The sequence below is a fragment of the Pyrgilauda ruficollis genome, unplaced genomic scaffold (genome assembly GCF_017590135.1).
Source record: "Pyrgilauda ruficollis isolate IOZ18807 unplaced genomic scaffold, ASM1759013v1 scaffold13, whole genome shotgun sequence".
In the NCBI taxonomy this organism is placed as follows: Eukaryota; Metazoa; Chordata; class Aves; order Passeriformes; family Passeridae; genus Pyrgilauda; species Pyrgilauda ruficollis.
The window spans coordinates 7054012-7066754 of record NW_024511432.1 but is presented as its reverse complement, the minus strand read 5'-3'; the positions used below and the strand labels follow the sequence as shown (position 1 = coordinate 7066754).

Below are 12743 nucleotides of genomic sequence, written 5' to 3'. Positions count from 1 at the left end.
TGAGACACAAAGAAACAACGAGCTCTTTCAGGGACAAAAACCTACAAGAGAGACAAAGCAGGCTCAGAGACAGCGTCAGTCCCCAGCGCAGTCAAGAGCTGCGCATCTGCCACTGTCCTTGAACCACGGCACGGTGCAGCGCATCACGCACACCGCGCTACCTGTGCCTCACACAGCTTTTACTAGTTAATACGGTTTTTAAACAAGCACAAATCCGCCCTCTCCCCGCCAGGACCCGCTGTGCCGCCCGGCGCCGCCACACCCCGCCCGCCCCTCGCCCAGGGCGGGACAGCGGGCTCCGGGCGCGCCGCCCCCGCGCAGCCCCAGCGAGCTGGCCCGGCGCCTCGGCCCCTCGCCCAGCCCCGGCCCAGGGGCGCGGGGCCGCCGGGAGCGGCCGCGGAGCCTTGTGGGGCTGCGCGCGGCGTCGCCATGGCCACGGCTGAGGCGGCTGCTGGGGCTGGGGCTGCGCTCCGTCCCTCGCCTGCCGCCGACTAGAGCCTGCGGACATTTTGTCTGAACAAGGCAGAGTGTAAATGCCACACCGGCTCGGGGGTGTTAGAATGCAGGCGGCACCCGCTGGAGACCCGGACAGCGGCCGCAGAGGGGAGGTCCCGGCGCCTGAGGCGTCGGAGGCGCCGTTGGGCGACAGCGGGAGCGGAGGTGCCCACACGGAGCGTGAGGGCAGCGCTGGGAGCACAGGTGAGCCCCTCCGGCTCGCTCGCCTGCACACAGGGCCTGCACATCACATCACGGCTGTTCAGACTCATCTGGATGCAAATACGAGTGTGTGCTTTCTGCCAGCAAAGTCACTGGAAATCCTGACATAACTGAGGCGTACTCAATTGCTGTCTTCTTGTGGTCTTTTTTCTTTTCCCGACATTTCTTTACTGTTGCCGGAGAAGTATTTCTTGCAGTGTTGCTATCACACAGCCAACCTGACCTCTAAATCAGAAGTGCCAGGATGGGTCAGGGACCACAGCGGGTCCCTGGTCCGAGCTCCCTGCTCCAGCAGGGCCGTCCCAGAGCACAGGCACAGGACTGTGTCCGGGTGGCTCTGGAACATCTCCAGTGGGGACACCCCACGCCCTGTCCGGACAAACTGCTCCAGTGCATGGTCACCCGCACAGTAAAGTTCTTCCCTGTGTTCAGGTGGAACTTCCTGTGCATCAGTTTCAGCCCATTGCCTCTTGTGATACTAATTATGTCCGATTATTGTGTTTTAATTACAGTCATATTTAAGTAAGCTGGTACAGTCATCTTGTTTGCACTTTAAATGTGTGAACTACAAGTGCAAGTAGAAGGTTCAGGGCACGTATCTGAAGGGACAAATACTGAAATTGGAATTAATCAAAGGCAATGTAAAGACACTTTCCAAGGAGCACAAAAGGATAAATTTGTAAAAGAGCTAGACTAATGTTGCTTGGGATGACTGATACACCATTGCTGAAGTCTCTTTACAGTAAACTCAAGCTGGTGTTAGTTAAATGTAATATGTATTAAAAGTCTTAACACCATCAGAACATTGGTGTCAGTACTTAATTGTGACTGTACATTATAAGAATATTAAGAATAATGGATACTATCTGACTTCCAGATATTTTAAAAAATAAAATATGCAGATTTCAGTTGCTACTATTTATTTTATGATGCTATTTAAAAAAGTTTCATTAAAAATCTCAGCAGAAATCTTGGTTAAAACATTCTCCTCTTGAAATTCATATTCAAGTGCTCTTCAATATTTCTATGACACAATTTCCCCACCCTTGCTGTTAAATTGCAATTCATTTTCTTATTTAAAAAGCTGATAAAACCCAAGAGAAAGAAGTCAACTGTGTGTCCAGAGCAGATCAAGAGAATGGACAAAAATCAGATATTGATCAGACGTCTGGAACCAGCTCATCCAGTCAAAGTATAGAAGAAAAGAGAGGCTCTGTAAGGTAATACATTGTTTGTGGATGTGTTGGCATCTTCAGGAGTTTTGTTATTTTGTGTGTTCATCTCAGTTCTGGAGAACAGTTTTGAAGATGAACTTGAGAATAATGGATAAATCAGGTATTAGTGATACTTCCAGCATCTGGACAGATGTTTGGGTTTTATGGACACTGTAGCAAACTACATTCTAACCACATGATGAAGTCATTTAATGGATCTGGAGAAAATTGTGCAAAAGGCTGTGGAAGTCATGTGCCAGTAGATTTAACCATTTCTCTGCATCAGTTCAGACAAAGCATTCTGTCCATTCCTAGTGGCATTCCCAGCCAACCAACAGCTGTGTATCAAAACTTTCTTGAGTGCTATTTTGGAGTCGGCATTCCAATAAAATGTTGGGTTGATCACCACTGATTTTTCTAGTCTGAGAAAAAGATTGCATTTTGGCTCTGCCACCAAAGGTGCTGTACAAAGCAGCGAGACTGGGGAAAGAACTGGAGAGGAAGCTAACATTGGAACCAGAAGCGTATGTAAAATCATGCTGCCCTTTTCCAAGAAGATGGACTCTTTAATTCCCTGCCCATTTTCCTGTAAACCCTCTTTTTCTTTTTTTTTTTTTTTTTTAGCAGAAGGGCCTGGTAACTCACTTCAAAGGCAGAAATTAAAAGCCACACTAAAAAAACACAGCACTTTTTAAAATTTGGAATATAATTTTGAAAGCTGTAGCTATTTCTCATGCATAAAAGAATTGTTAATTATGTTGCAGTGGAATCTGTAAGGAAACCAAAGATCTCAGAATATGCACTGAAATACATTTTTTATTTCCCTTCTGCTTTCTGTACTATTTTAGAATGACAAAAAAGATTCTGCTGGACATCTGTAAACAGCAGAAATTATACTGGACCCCGTACTTAAATGATACACTGTACTTGCATTATAAAGGTAAGATGTGGACATGACTGCCTAGCTTGATCATTCTAAGTAGAATTTTAGCAGAGAATCTACTTCACGGCTCACTGAAGTAAGATTTCTAGTCATTCTTCTAAATTAGAACACAATTTTGTGCAATACTGGATTTGGGAAACAAAATGAGTCAATATGAAGGTACAAAAGTAAACTGTACATCTAACTCGCTTTGTGGAGCCATCCAAAGGATCAATAGGAATCAAGGGACACATTTTTGGTTTCTTTTACTGAAACAGGAGCCTCTGAGAAATGTAAGTTATCATACTGGCCTGGGTTGCACTCAGAGGAAAATATATGTATTTTTCCTTAAATTGTTTGTATAAAAATCTTTCCAGCTTTTGGAACTTTTTTACTGCCAAGTAAAAATGGTCAAGAGGAAAATAAACAGTAAATACTTGCTGCATGTTTGCAAACACTACTGAAAGAAACAAAATTTGTTGGAATGAACATTACTCATCCTCTGGTGATCTTTGAGCAGGTTTTTGCATGATGCAGTTACCTGGTTCAAGTTAGCCTAAGAATTCTTCCAAATAAATAGGATATGCTACCTTCTACATTCAGCCTTGGTTTTGCTATGTATTATTTAGTATCTAAAGGGCTGCTGAGATACAGACCAGAATAGGTGCCAACCTGGTTTTGCCCTTAATGGGCCACAAACAGTACCAGGAATTAATTCAGTGGAAATACTGCAGTGACTTCAGTACCAGTGTTCTCTCAGCTGTTTCAGCAGCTCTGGTTTCATGGAATTTTCTCATCCAAAGAGCCATTTTCAGCCAATGCCATTTCATTTTGAAACATCTTTTTTTTTCTCTGCAGGATTTGATCGACTGGAGAATCTTGAAGAATATACAGGACTGAAGTGTTTGTGGCTGCAGTGCAATGGCTTAAGAAAAATTGAGAACTTGGAGGCTCAGACAGAGTTGCGTTGCCTCTACCTGCAACTCAATTTAATTGAGAAAATTGAAAACCTTGAACCCTTACAAAAGCTGGATTCCCTCAATATCAGTAACAACTACATTAGAACCATTGAGAATCTCTGTAAGAACTGTTGTTGCAACAGGTTTTAGCCTCTGGCAAGCCCATATTTCCTAAGCTCTGACTAAGCTTTTGTTGGTAGCACTAGTTTAAAAGGATTTTTTACTTTGTGTTAGAATTTTGCACAACATCCATACCAAAGCCCACAGGGCTTCTGTGGAGGAGTAAAACCTATGTTGAGAAACAGACAATACTACTACTACTACAGAAAAACTACTTTCACATGGATACTTAGGATAATTAAGTAGTGTTTCCTCACTGCTTAATACCATCTGAGAACTTATCTGTGTTGCAGACAGGCTGACAATCCAGTTTTCACCATTTACTTTACAGCTAAGATGTGCTTTGGCAGTTGCAGACACAATTACCAAATCTTTTATATCTGCTAAAAGATTGATTCCGTCTTCAGCAGAAAATAAAAAACTATTTCTGTACAATACTACTTGCATACATTTGAGAATTTTGAAACACAAGCTCTTGCTTTTGTGTAACTGATTCGTTTGAAATGTGAATTTTAAAAAAAACTACCATCCTAAAACCAAGCACCTATTTTCCCTGGCATGAAGAAAGCAGCTTTGGAGGCCTAGCCAAAAATTATATATAGCAGAATAAAAAATTTAGAAAAAAGCTCCAAATTCAATATAAACTATTAGTTTGACAATGCAGCTTTTTACTTGCTCATAAAACCCTTTGTGAAGTGACAACTCTTACCTTTCCTTTCATTGTACTGTTCTTGTCTGGCAGCTTGTCTGAAAGTCCTGCAGACTCTGCAGATCGCTCACAATAAGTTACAGACAGTGGAAGACATCCAGCACTTGCAGGAATGCCCAAGTATTTCTGTTCTTGATCTTTCCCACAACAATCTAAGTGATCCAAGTATTGTAGCTATTCTGGAGACCATGCCCAATCTGGTAAGCCAAAAAGAGCTGAGGGTTTGTGTTTGTGTGGGGGTGAACCCCATCGAGTGGCTTTGTTGGGTAGTTCAGTGCACAGTAGGTATCAGTCTAAAAGAAACATTATTAAACATTATTTTGTTTCTGGTAGGTCACCTGTAACACCTTGGATGTTTTATTAATTTCTTGCTTTTGAAGTGACAGAGGAAGTACATATCCAGGCTGCGGTTTTTGCTACTCAAGCTTAAAAATTGTTTCCCTTGTTTCTCTAGCATGTGCTGAATTTGATGGGAAATGAGGTGATAAGGAAAATTGCTAACTATAGAAAAACACTCACTGTTCGACTAAAACAGCTGACATATCTGGATGACAGACCAGTGTTCCCAAAGGATAGGTAAGAAACACAGCTATCTTTGCAGCTGTAAGAATCAAGTGCTAACAATCACTCACCCATTTTTTGTCAGTACTGTAAGGGAAGGAAGATTGACCAGTATAATTTATTGAAGGTGGATGATTTTGAGGAGAAGAGTATTGTACTACAGAGTTCTACATCTAACATACCTAGAAAAAAGCAGTGTGCTTTTTCACAAAATAATTCTTGAACGGAATTGTCTCACACCATGTCTGTAGACCAGAGGCAGATCCTGACTTCAACAGAAACTGAGCAGGTGTCTGGAACAGCTGAGCCAAGACCAGACCAATCTCTGGTGATGTAATTTGAATATCTCTGCTTCTTTTGTGAGATAAATTTACATCCCTGTTGCATAAGGGATTGTCACTGCTATCTGCTTTTTTCTCTTGCAGCTATTTTGTGCTGTTGCAAACTCTTTTAAACTTCTCTCTCATTGCAAAGGTGGGCTTTTATAGCTGTATTACAGTGAGCTTTTGTGTTTTCATTAGAGCCTGTGCAGAAGCCTGGGCTGTTGGAGGGCTTGAAGCTGAGAAAGCAGAAAGGGAAAAATGGGAAACCAGAGAGAGAAAAAAAATCCAAGATAGCATTGATGCTTTAGCAGCAATTAGGCAAAGAGCACAGGAAAAGAGGAGACAAAAGTGCATGGAAGGAGTTGCAACAGATACCCAAGAAGGTTTGTGCTTACTGTTTTGGAAGATGTCTGTGACCACTTCAGTTTGAATGTGCAGAAGAGTCTTTACCTGATACATCTTTGGATTGGCTAACAACTAAAAACTTTTTATCAAGTAAGTGGATTGCACAAAGGAGAGGGTAACCAGCACTTGTTGCTGATCCATCAAAATCCTCAGGATGTATTTCAATATGTAGTCACTTGTGAGCCTTTTCAAAGTATTAGAAATACCAAACATTTATTATTTAAGCATTTTCTCTAGATGATTTTTTTTTTCTGGGGAACTTCTGTTTGCTGGGGTGTTGAGATGGGAAAAAAGCATTGCTGCAGTCTTGGAAGGACTACTCATCCATGGATAGCTGCTCAAAGTAGGAGCTTTTGATGCAGATTCCATTGTAGCAGTGTTTGGAAATTTAAAATGAGCAGTGATAGATTAGCTCAGCAATTTTTATGAAATTATTTCTTCTGTAGGAGCACCTGCAAATTCAAAAGATGGTGATGGAAATTCTAATACGTCAGAAACTTCAAACAGATCAGAAGAAGAAGCTCAAGAAAAGACTGAGGAATTTAAAAATGAGGGGTTTGATGCTTGTGATGAAGTGGTAACACTTCCACCAAATAGAGAAGATAGCAGAGATTTCACATCTGGAAATATGCCTGATGAAGTTCAAGAGGATGCACAGGATCCAGACTCTCACAAATGTGCAAATTTCAACCAGGAGGCAGATGGTAATGTACACAGTGAAGAGCCAAACCAAACTGAGCATGCAGAGATGATGAGCCAACCTGCCAGTGGAGCACTGCCTCTGCTGTGGCTCAAGCCAAGTAATTCATACATAAAAACATTCCATTAGATTTCCACAGTGACTAGGTGAAATCAAGCAATACTGGGTAAAATATTCTTTAAATACAATAAATAGTAAATTTCTGAAGGCTTAACCTACAACTTCTGCAACTTAAAGTTGGAACTCCACTTCTCAAACATGCCAGGTTTAGTGAAAGGCCAGGAGAGTTTACAGACTTCCCTTGCTCCCACATAAACTGAGCAGTCTGTCTGCCAACAGAAGCTGGTCATCACCCTAGAGATGGTTCTGTACCTTCATACGTGGAGAAATGCTTTTATAGATTTGTGGAACACATTATTGCAAATGCAAATATTAATTTATACAAAGAAGAGAGACCCAGAATATAATAGAAAAACAAAGCTTTGCATTGAGCTGTGAATTCTGCAGTGGTAGCAGTCCCCAGCAGTCTGGTTCTGCAGTGCTTGCAATGTAGACATTTTTTCTTCAGTTAGTTCTCTGCAACTGACTGTTGATTATTCTGCAGATCTACCAGGACAGGAGGCAGCTACTGACCAGGCTGAGCTTCCTGAGAGGGAGGAGGAATATGCTGAAATTGAACAGTTCAAACTGGAGACGCTGGCAGCACTTTCTCTTGATGTATGTATTAGATTCAGACTTTGAGATGTTCACATGTGTATTGTCTTCTCCAAGTTAATTCTTGTAACATTCTGGCTAATAAAACTGTATGGGCAGGTTTTTAAGAAAGCTCTACTCTTAGGAAAAATAAAAAGAAAGAAAGAAAGAAAAACCCAAAAAGTAAAGCTGCAGGGGTATTCTCTCCAGTGGAGCATTTATGAAGAATGCTTCCAAAGTTTATTTTGTCCTTAAATTTTTTATCCTATAAATCCTTTTATCCTGTAAATCACCAAAGTTGACCTTCTATCTTTGTCATTTCTCTGGAGAAGCTAATGAGGGCTCTCATTTAAAAACAGAAATTACAGTGAAAAGAATCTAGTAGAAACATTTGTCCTCTTAATCAAAACTCAAATGAAATATGCAGTTGAAAATGTGAACTATTGCAGAAAAACCGTAGGGAAGAAATAGCACCCCCATCACTGTAAATGTTACCCAGCAGTATTAGATACTATAAATTAATTCTCAAAATAGAACTCTGTTGTTTGTTTCCAGGAAGAGAAGAATGTACATTATTCAGATATATAATAAGTGATTTACCTTTGTAGTATGGTCTTCTATTATCTAAAATGTCTATCTGATACAACATTTAAATATGTTTACCACATTGAACCGTGAGGAGGACATAGATACCACTGAAAAACACAACCTCACTTCAAAGGAGAATTGTTCAACATGTCCTAATTAGGACACTGCTGATAAACTGACAGTGTCAGACTATGATATAATCAGTAATAAAAGCTACTGAGCTTCTGACTTCCCAGAGCACTTTATAGACTCTGTGATACCCTGTACTGCCATTGTTAACTACTGGCAGAAAAGCCTCATGTCTCTGCCATGCTCTTAACTTCTCAGGCAAAAATTCCATGTTATTGAAGGGCTTAGCTGACTGCTTCACTAGAGGGTTTGCTGCTGCCTCCTCCTGTTTAGCTGTTTTTAATCACAGCTTTAAAAAAGGTAGTGGAGAGAATGGGCAGCCATTAAATTATGCACAATATTATTATTAAAAATAGATCTTACAGTGTCTGAAGTAAATATGTAGTGACACTGTAGGTATCCACAATGTGAAGATCTCCTTGATTCAGTGTTTGTTTTTCCTTGATTCTCTATGGCACCATAGGAAGATCCTGTGCACAAGCTTCAAGCCAGTATAAAAGTAACTCTTAAGCAGACATCTGTGGGGTTTTAGAGATGTAAAAAGTGGTACTATTTTAATTCTACAGAAGGAAAACCAAACCCAAATCACACACTAATGCACATTTCAGTGTTCTATGCTATTTGTTCTCCAACAACATTTAGGAATAGAAAGAGCCTCTCCCAACAGCCTCCAGTACTTACCCCACTGCAGATATTCCAAAGAACCTCAGTGCTGACATTGCAGGGAATGGCTGGGAAGATGCCAATGGTGAGAGGCTCTGGAGCAGCACCACAGTCCTTATTCATATCCTGAGTCTCTAGATGGTCTCAGGGGGAATGTAAGGGAGAAGAGTGGAGGAGGATTTGCACTGGGTGGTTATGACATCCCTGTGTCAAGCAGAAACAAGCTCCTGTTGCTGCACATGCCTTGGCAGTGTGGGAATCACATTCCCACATACCTAGACTGGGTTAACTTGTAGTTGATCTGCAAATGCACCTGCTGACTAAAACAAGACTAAAAGCTATTTCATCTCCCTATTGACATCAAACTCCACATTAGTCTCAGATCTTAATTTGTACATTTTTAATGCAATTTTTATAAAACTCTGTGACTTCAGGACATGCTGCACTAGCTGCAACCATATCGGGAAGGAGAAATTTCCTTTCTTGATTTGAATTGTGTAGTAATCTTCACCATGCAAGACAGTACAGATGTTCCTGATGCTACCATGATAAGCAGCCTGCTACATTAAGTGCTAAAAATATCTAAAAACAAAAGTAAATGCTTATCCCAGTATTGACCTACAGTAAAAAAATGGCAAAAAGGTATTAGTTTCTACCTGTGATTTTGCATTCCCACCTTCTTTGTTTCCTTTCATGTCAGTAAATAATAGTTGTCTAAGATAATATTTTCTAGTGAAAAGCTGAAATTATTGGACCTGTCTGAGGAAAAACAGTTCTCAGCAAGTTTGCAGTTCTGTGTCTTAATTACGAAGCATTCACAGTAAAACATTGGTTTATTAGGTGTATTTAGGTTAACAGAATTTATTTGATTTGTAGTGTCAGGAAGACTGCAGGTCTGGATTTGGCACTTACCCATAGAGATGGGTTGCAATTGGGATTAAGTCTATTGAATAGACAGGAAACAGCAAAGGGAATAAACCATGTTTGCTTTTAAAATCCTGGTAACGCCTTACTCTTTATCCTGTTTTCTTTCATAATCACACAGCATACTAGAAAACAGCATTCATTCTGACATTAGGGCTGTTGCTTTCCCATTTGTTATTTCTGGACAGAGATGAATTTTCCCTTTCCCACATGTGCTTAACAGCAAGCTGTGCCCATGAGAGGATGGCAGGGGGGTGCTGCTGGCTGTGGCCTCACACCCTGATGAGCACTGCTTTGGAGGGGTTGTCCAATGAGCCAGAGATGTCATTTTCCGTGGGTTACAGTAGCTCTTCCCACTGATTATTGATCTGTGATTGTTTTCAGGAACTGCCTGATTTGGAAGATGTAGTTGTAAGTGAGTTTCCCCCAGAAGATGAAATCTTTGTTCAAAAGGTAACATTTTCTTTAATTCCAGTAATGAAACTTCCCTAAACACATTTACAAAGGTTTTGCAAAATGAGGATAATCCAGGTTGTGAAATGCACGTTTGGGAGATGCAATCACTCATGAATTTACAAACTAAAATGGATGGTTTCAGCAGTTCATATCTACATGTAAATCTTCCTTTGTTTAAATCTTTTTTATATTCTTGTCTAGCAAAAATAAAATAAAAACTTATGACCAGTAATGCAACAGTTACATAAGTTTAATTTCTTAATAGGACCTAGTGTTGTACTAAAGAGTATACTGTACCAGTATTAATGTGGTGCAAATTGCCTTGAAAAAAAAGAAGAGAAAAAAGAAGACAGCAAAGTTTAAAAGCACAGTTTTGATTTTCATGCTGATCATAGAATCATACTGGCCTTGCTGGAGACAGAGGCTGGTACAGTACATGCTCTTACAAGTATTTCCAAGATAATGCCAACTGTTCCTACAGTCAGCATAAGGCATGGAATTGATTTGCCCTTTTGATCACAGACTCATAACAGGGTTGCAAAATGTCTTGGCTAACAAAGCCTCCAATTGAAAGAAGGCAAGGAGAGAGGCTCAGGGAAGGAGGATGTGTTAGCAGCTGTCCTGCTCCAAAGGCTGCTCAGTTCTCCAGATGAAGGTGTTGGTCAGGTTCCTCTGTTCGGAGTAAAATATTAGAACAGAGCCCACACGCTGCTGTTTTTATGAACTGTTAATTAGTTTATGGTCAGTTCATTGGTGATACCTGAGAAGTTGCTAATCTAAGATTCATTCACAAAGCAGCAGAGCTTACATATTAAGCATATATTTCATATATTTTATGAGAACAGTACATTAAAGCTGACAACTGTTACATGGATCCAGGAAATATTTAGCCATCCTTTGGCTTTTATATCTAAGAATAATTTTTCAATTACATTTCTACCTTTGCAGCAGGACTATCACCCAAAGATTGAAATAATTTCTGAAGTGACAAATGACAGCAATTCTGCATTAGAAGAAAACAATGAAAGCATGCTTGAGAATTCAGTAGAAGAAGTTCCAACAGCAATTTTTTCAAATGTATATCAGAACCATAGAGAGCATGAAAAGGAGCACTTAAGACCTCTTCTCAAAAGCTTATTTACAGAGCCTGATAATTCAGAAGGATACCTGGAGATCAAAGATGAAGAGGTAGCCCCTCTGAAACCCTTGATACAAGAGGTAATCACTGAGCCCAAGGATCCTCTGCTGTTGTCACCAGTCTGTCATCAAGCAGATGGCCCAAGCTCGTGGGAAGAGGATGGTAAGATTACAGTGACATTATTAATCACAGAGAAAACAGGGCTGGCACAGACACACTAAGGATCTGTTCAGCTCCTCTTGAAGGTTGTTAGTTACAATTACCTCTTCCTTTCATTTATGTGGGAATACTAACAAATAAGGAATGAAAGTATTTTCTTTTTCTACAGAGAATTTCTTACTGATTTTTATTTAAATGGTTTTAAAAAATTTGGCTCTATATTTCTTTTTTCAGTATTAAAGACCATGAGTGAGTTTCATTTGCCCTTTGCTTTTGTGCTTTTAACAGGGAATGGCAGTGATAGAGAAGCACAGGGCCTGGCTGAGGGGGAAGAATGTCCTCATAAAGCACAAGGTGACAAGGATGATGACAGAGGATTGGATTAATCGCTTTGAAAAAAACAGACCAAATCTGGAGCACAGTGTGCAAATATTCCCAAAGAATGGAGGCTGCAATGGGACCATTTGTTAAAACTGATGTAACACTGTGATACCAAAACTCACTGCCCTTGGCTCCAAGCTCCTCAGGGCATCTGCAGGTCACTACTTTGAAAACGTGTTTTGAGGTTAAATTCCAGTCTTGTGTTATTTGTGTCTTTGCATCCTTCTAGAAACGCTTTAGTTACATGTTTATACATTAGAGTTTCATTACAGATGTAGTTTCAAGCAGAATTCAGTGTGTCTGTCATCTGACTAAATAAAAATTCTATTTGTAACCACATGTATTTTCATTTTAAATCCATACCAATGTACATCAAAGCAGATGGACTTCAGTAGCAAATGGAGATTGCTTCTTGATGGGATATTTTACTGATCTAATATGCCTTAACATTATGATTGTTTATGCCTAAAAAGATAGAGAAATAGCATCCATGCACAGAAAATCTGGTTTTATCTTTTAGGGCATCTGTAATGAAACATACACTTAAATCTCCTGCTTTTATTGTTTTTCACTGAGATGTGTCTCAGGATCTGTATTTTGAATACAGATTCACCAAGTTTAGGTGAATGTCGTTTTTCATATTTCTATACTTCTGTAATAATTTGTAATAAATAGAATTTAACAGTTATTTTCGGTGTGCACATTTCAAGAAATAAAGTATCACTGTGGGCTTGTTGAAAAGATGTATTTCCTATCACCTGGGCTTAGGTGCCATCTGGTGGCAAGAGAACCAGGCCTCACAGTAAAACAAAATTGTGAAAGCCCTCAGAGAGGACAACACAAATGCTTTAAATTTCATCCATATCTCAGGATCTGTATTTTGAATATAGCCAAGTTTAGGTGAATGTCGTTTTTCATATTTCTATACTTCTGTAATAATTTGTAATAAATAGAATTTAACAGTTATTTTCGGTGTGCACAT

The 12743-nt window shown here is 39.9% G+C and overlaps 1 protein-coding gene across 1 annotated transcript; it reads left to right on the top strand.

Annotated features, from left to right (window-relative positions):
* The first annotated feature begins 470 nt into the window (after positions 1–470).
* On the top strand, positions 471–12348 carry DNAAF1 (dynein axonemal assembly factor 1). Its single transcript, XM_041458761.1, has 12 exons — positions 471–699; positions 1802–1937; positions 2780–2871; positions 3712–3933; positions 4675–4841; positions 5096–5217; positions 5724–5908; positions 6377–6634; positions 7235–7347; positions 10012–10080; positions 11032–11383; positions 11669–12348. The coding sequence occupies exons 1-12, from the start codon at positions 534–536 to the stop codon at positions 11764–11766; spliced, it is 1980 nt and encodes a 659-aa protein (XP_041314695.1). The 5' UTR covers positions 471–533; the 3' UTR covers positions 11767–12348.
* Positions 12349–12743: the final 395 nt, after the last annotated feature.

What these genes read in the sequence shown, in the direction of transcription:
- DNAAF1 (XM_041458761.1), top strand. Translation starts at nt 534, where the DNA reads ATGCCACACCGGCTCGGGGGTGTTAGAATGCAGGCGGCACCCGCTGGA. An exon ending in GGGCAGCGCTGGGAGCACAG is followed by an intron (nt 700 to 1,801) that starts GTGAGCCCCTCC and finishes TTATTTAAAAAG; the next exon opens with CTGATAAAACCCAAGAGAAA. An exon ending in CCAGTGTTCCCAAAGGATAG is followed by an intron (nt 5,218 to 5,723) that starts GTAAGAAACACA and finishes TGTTTTCATTAG; the next exon opens with AGCCTGTGCAGAAGCCTGGG.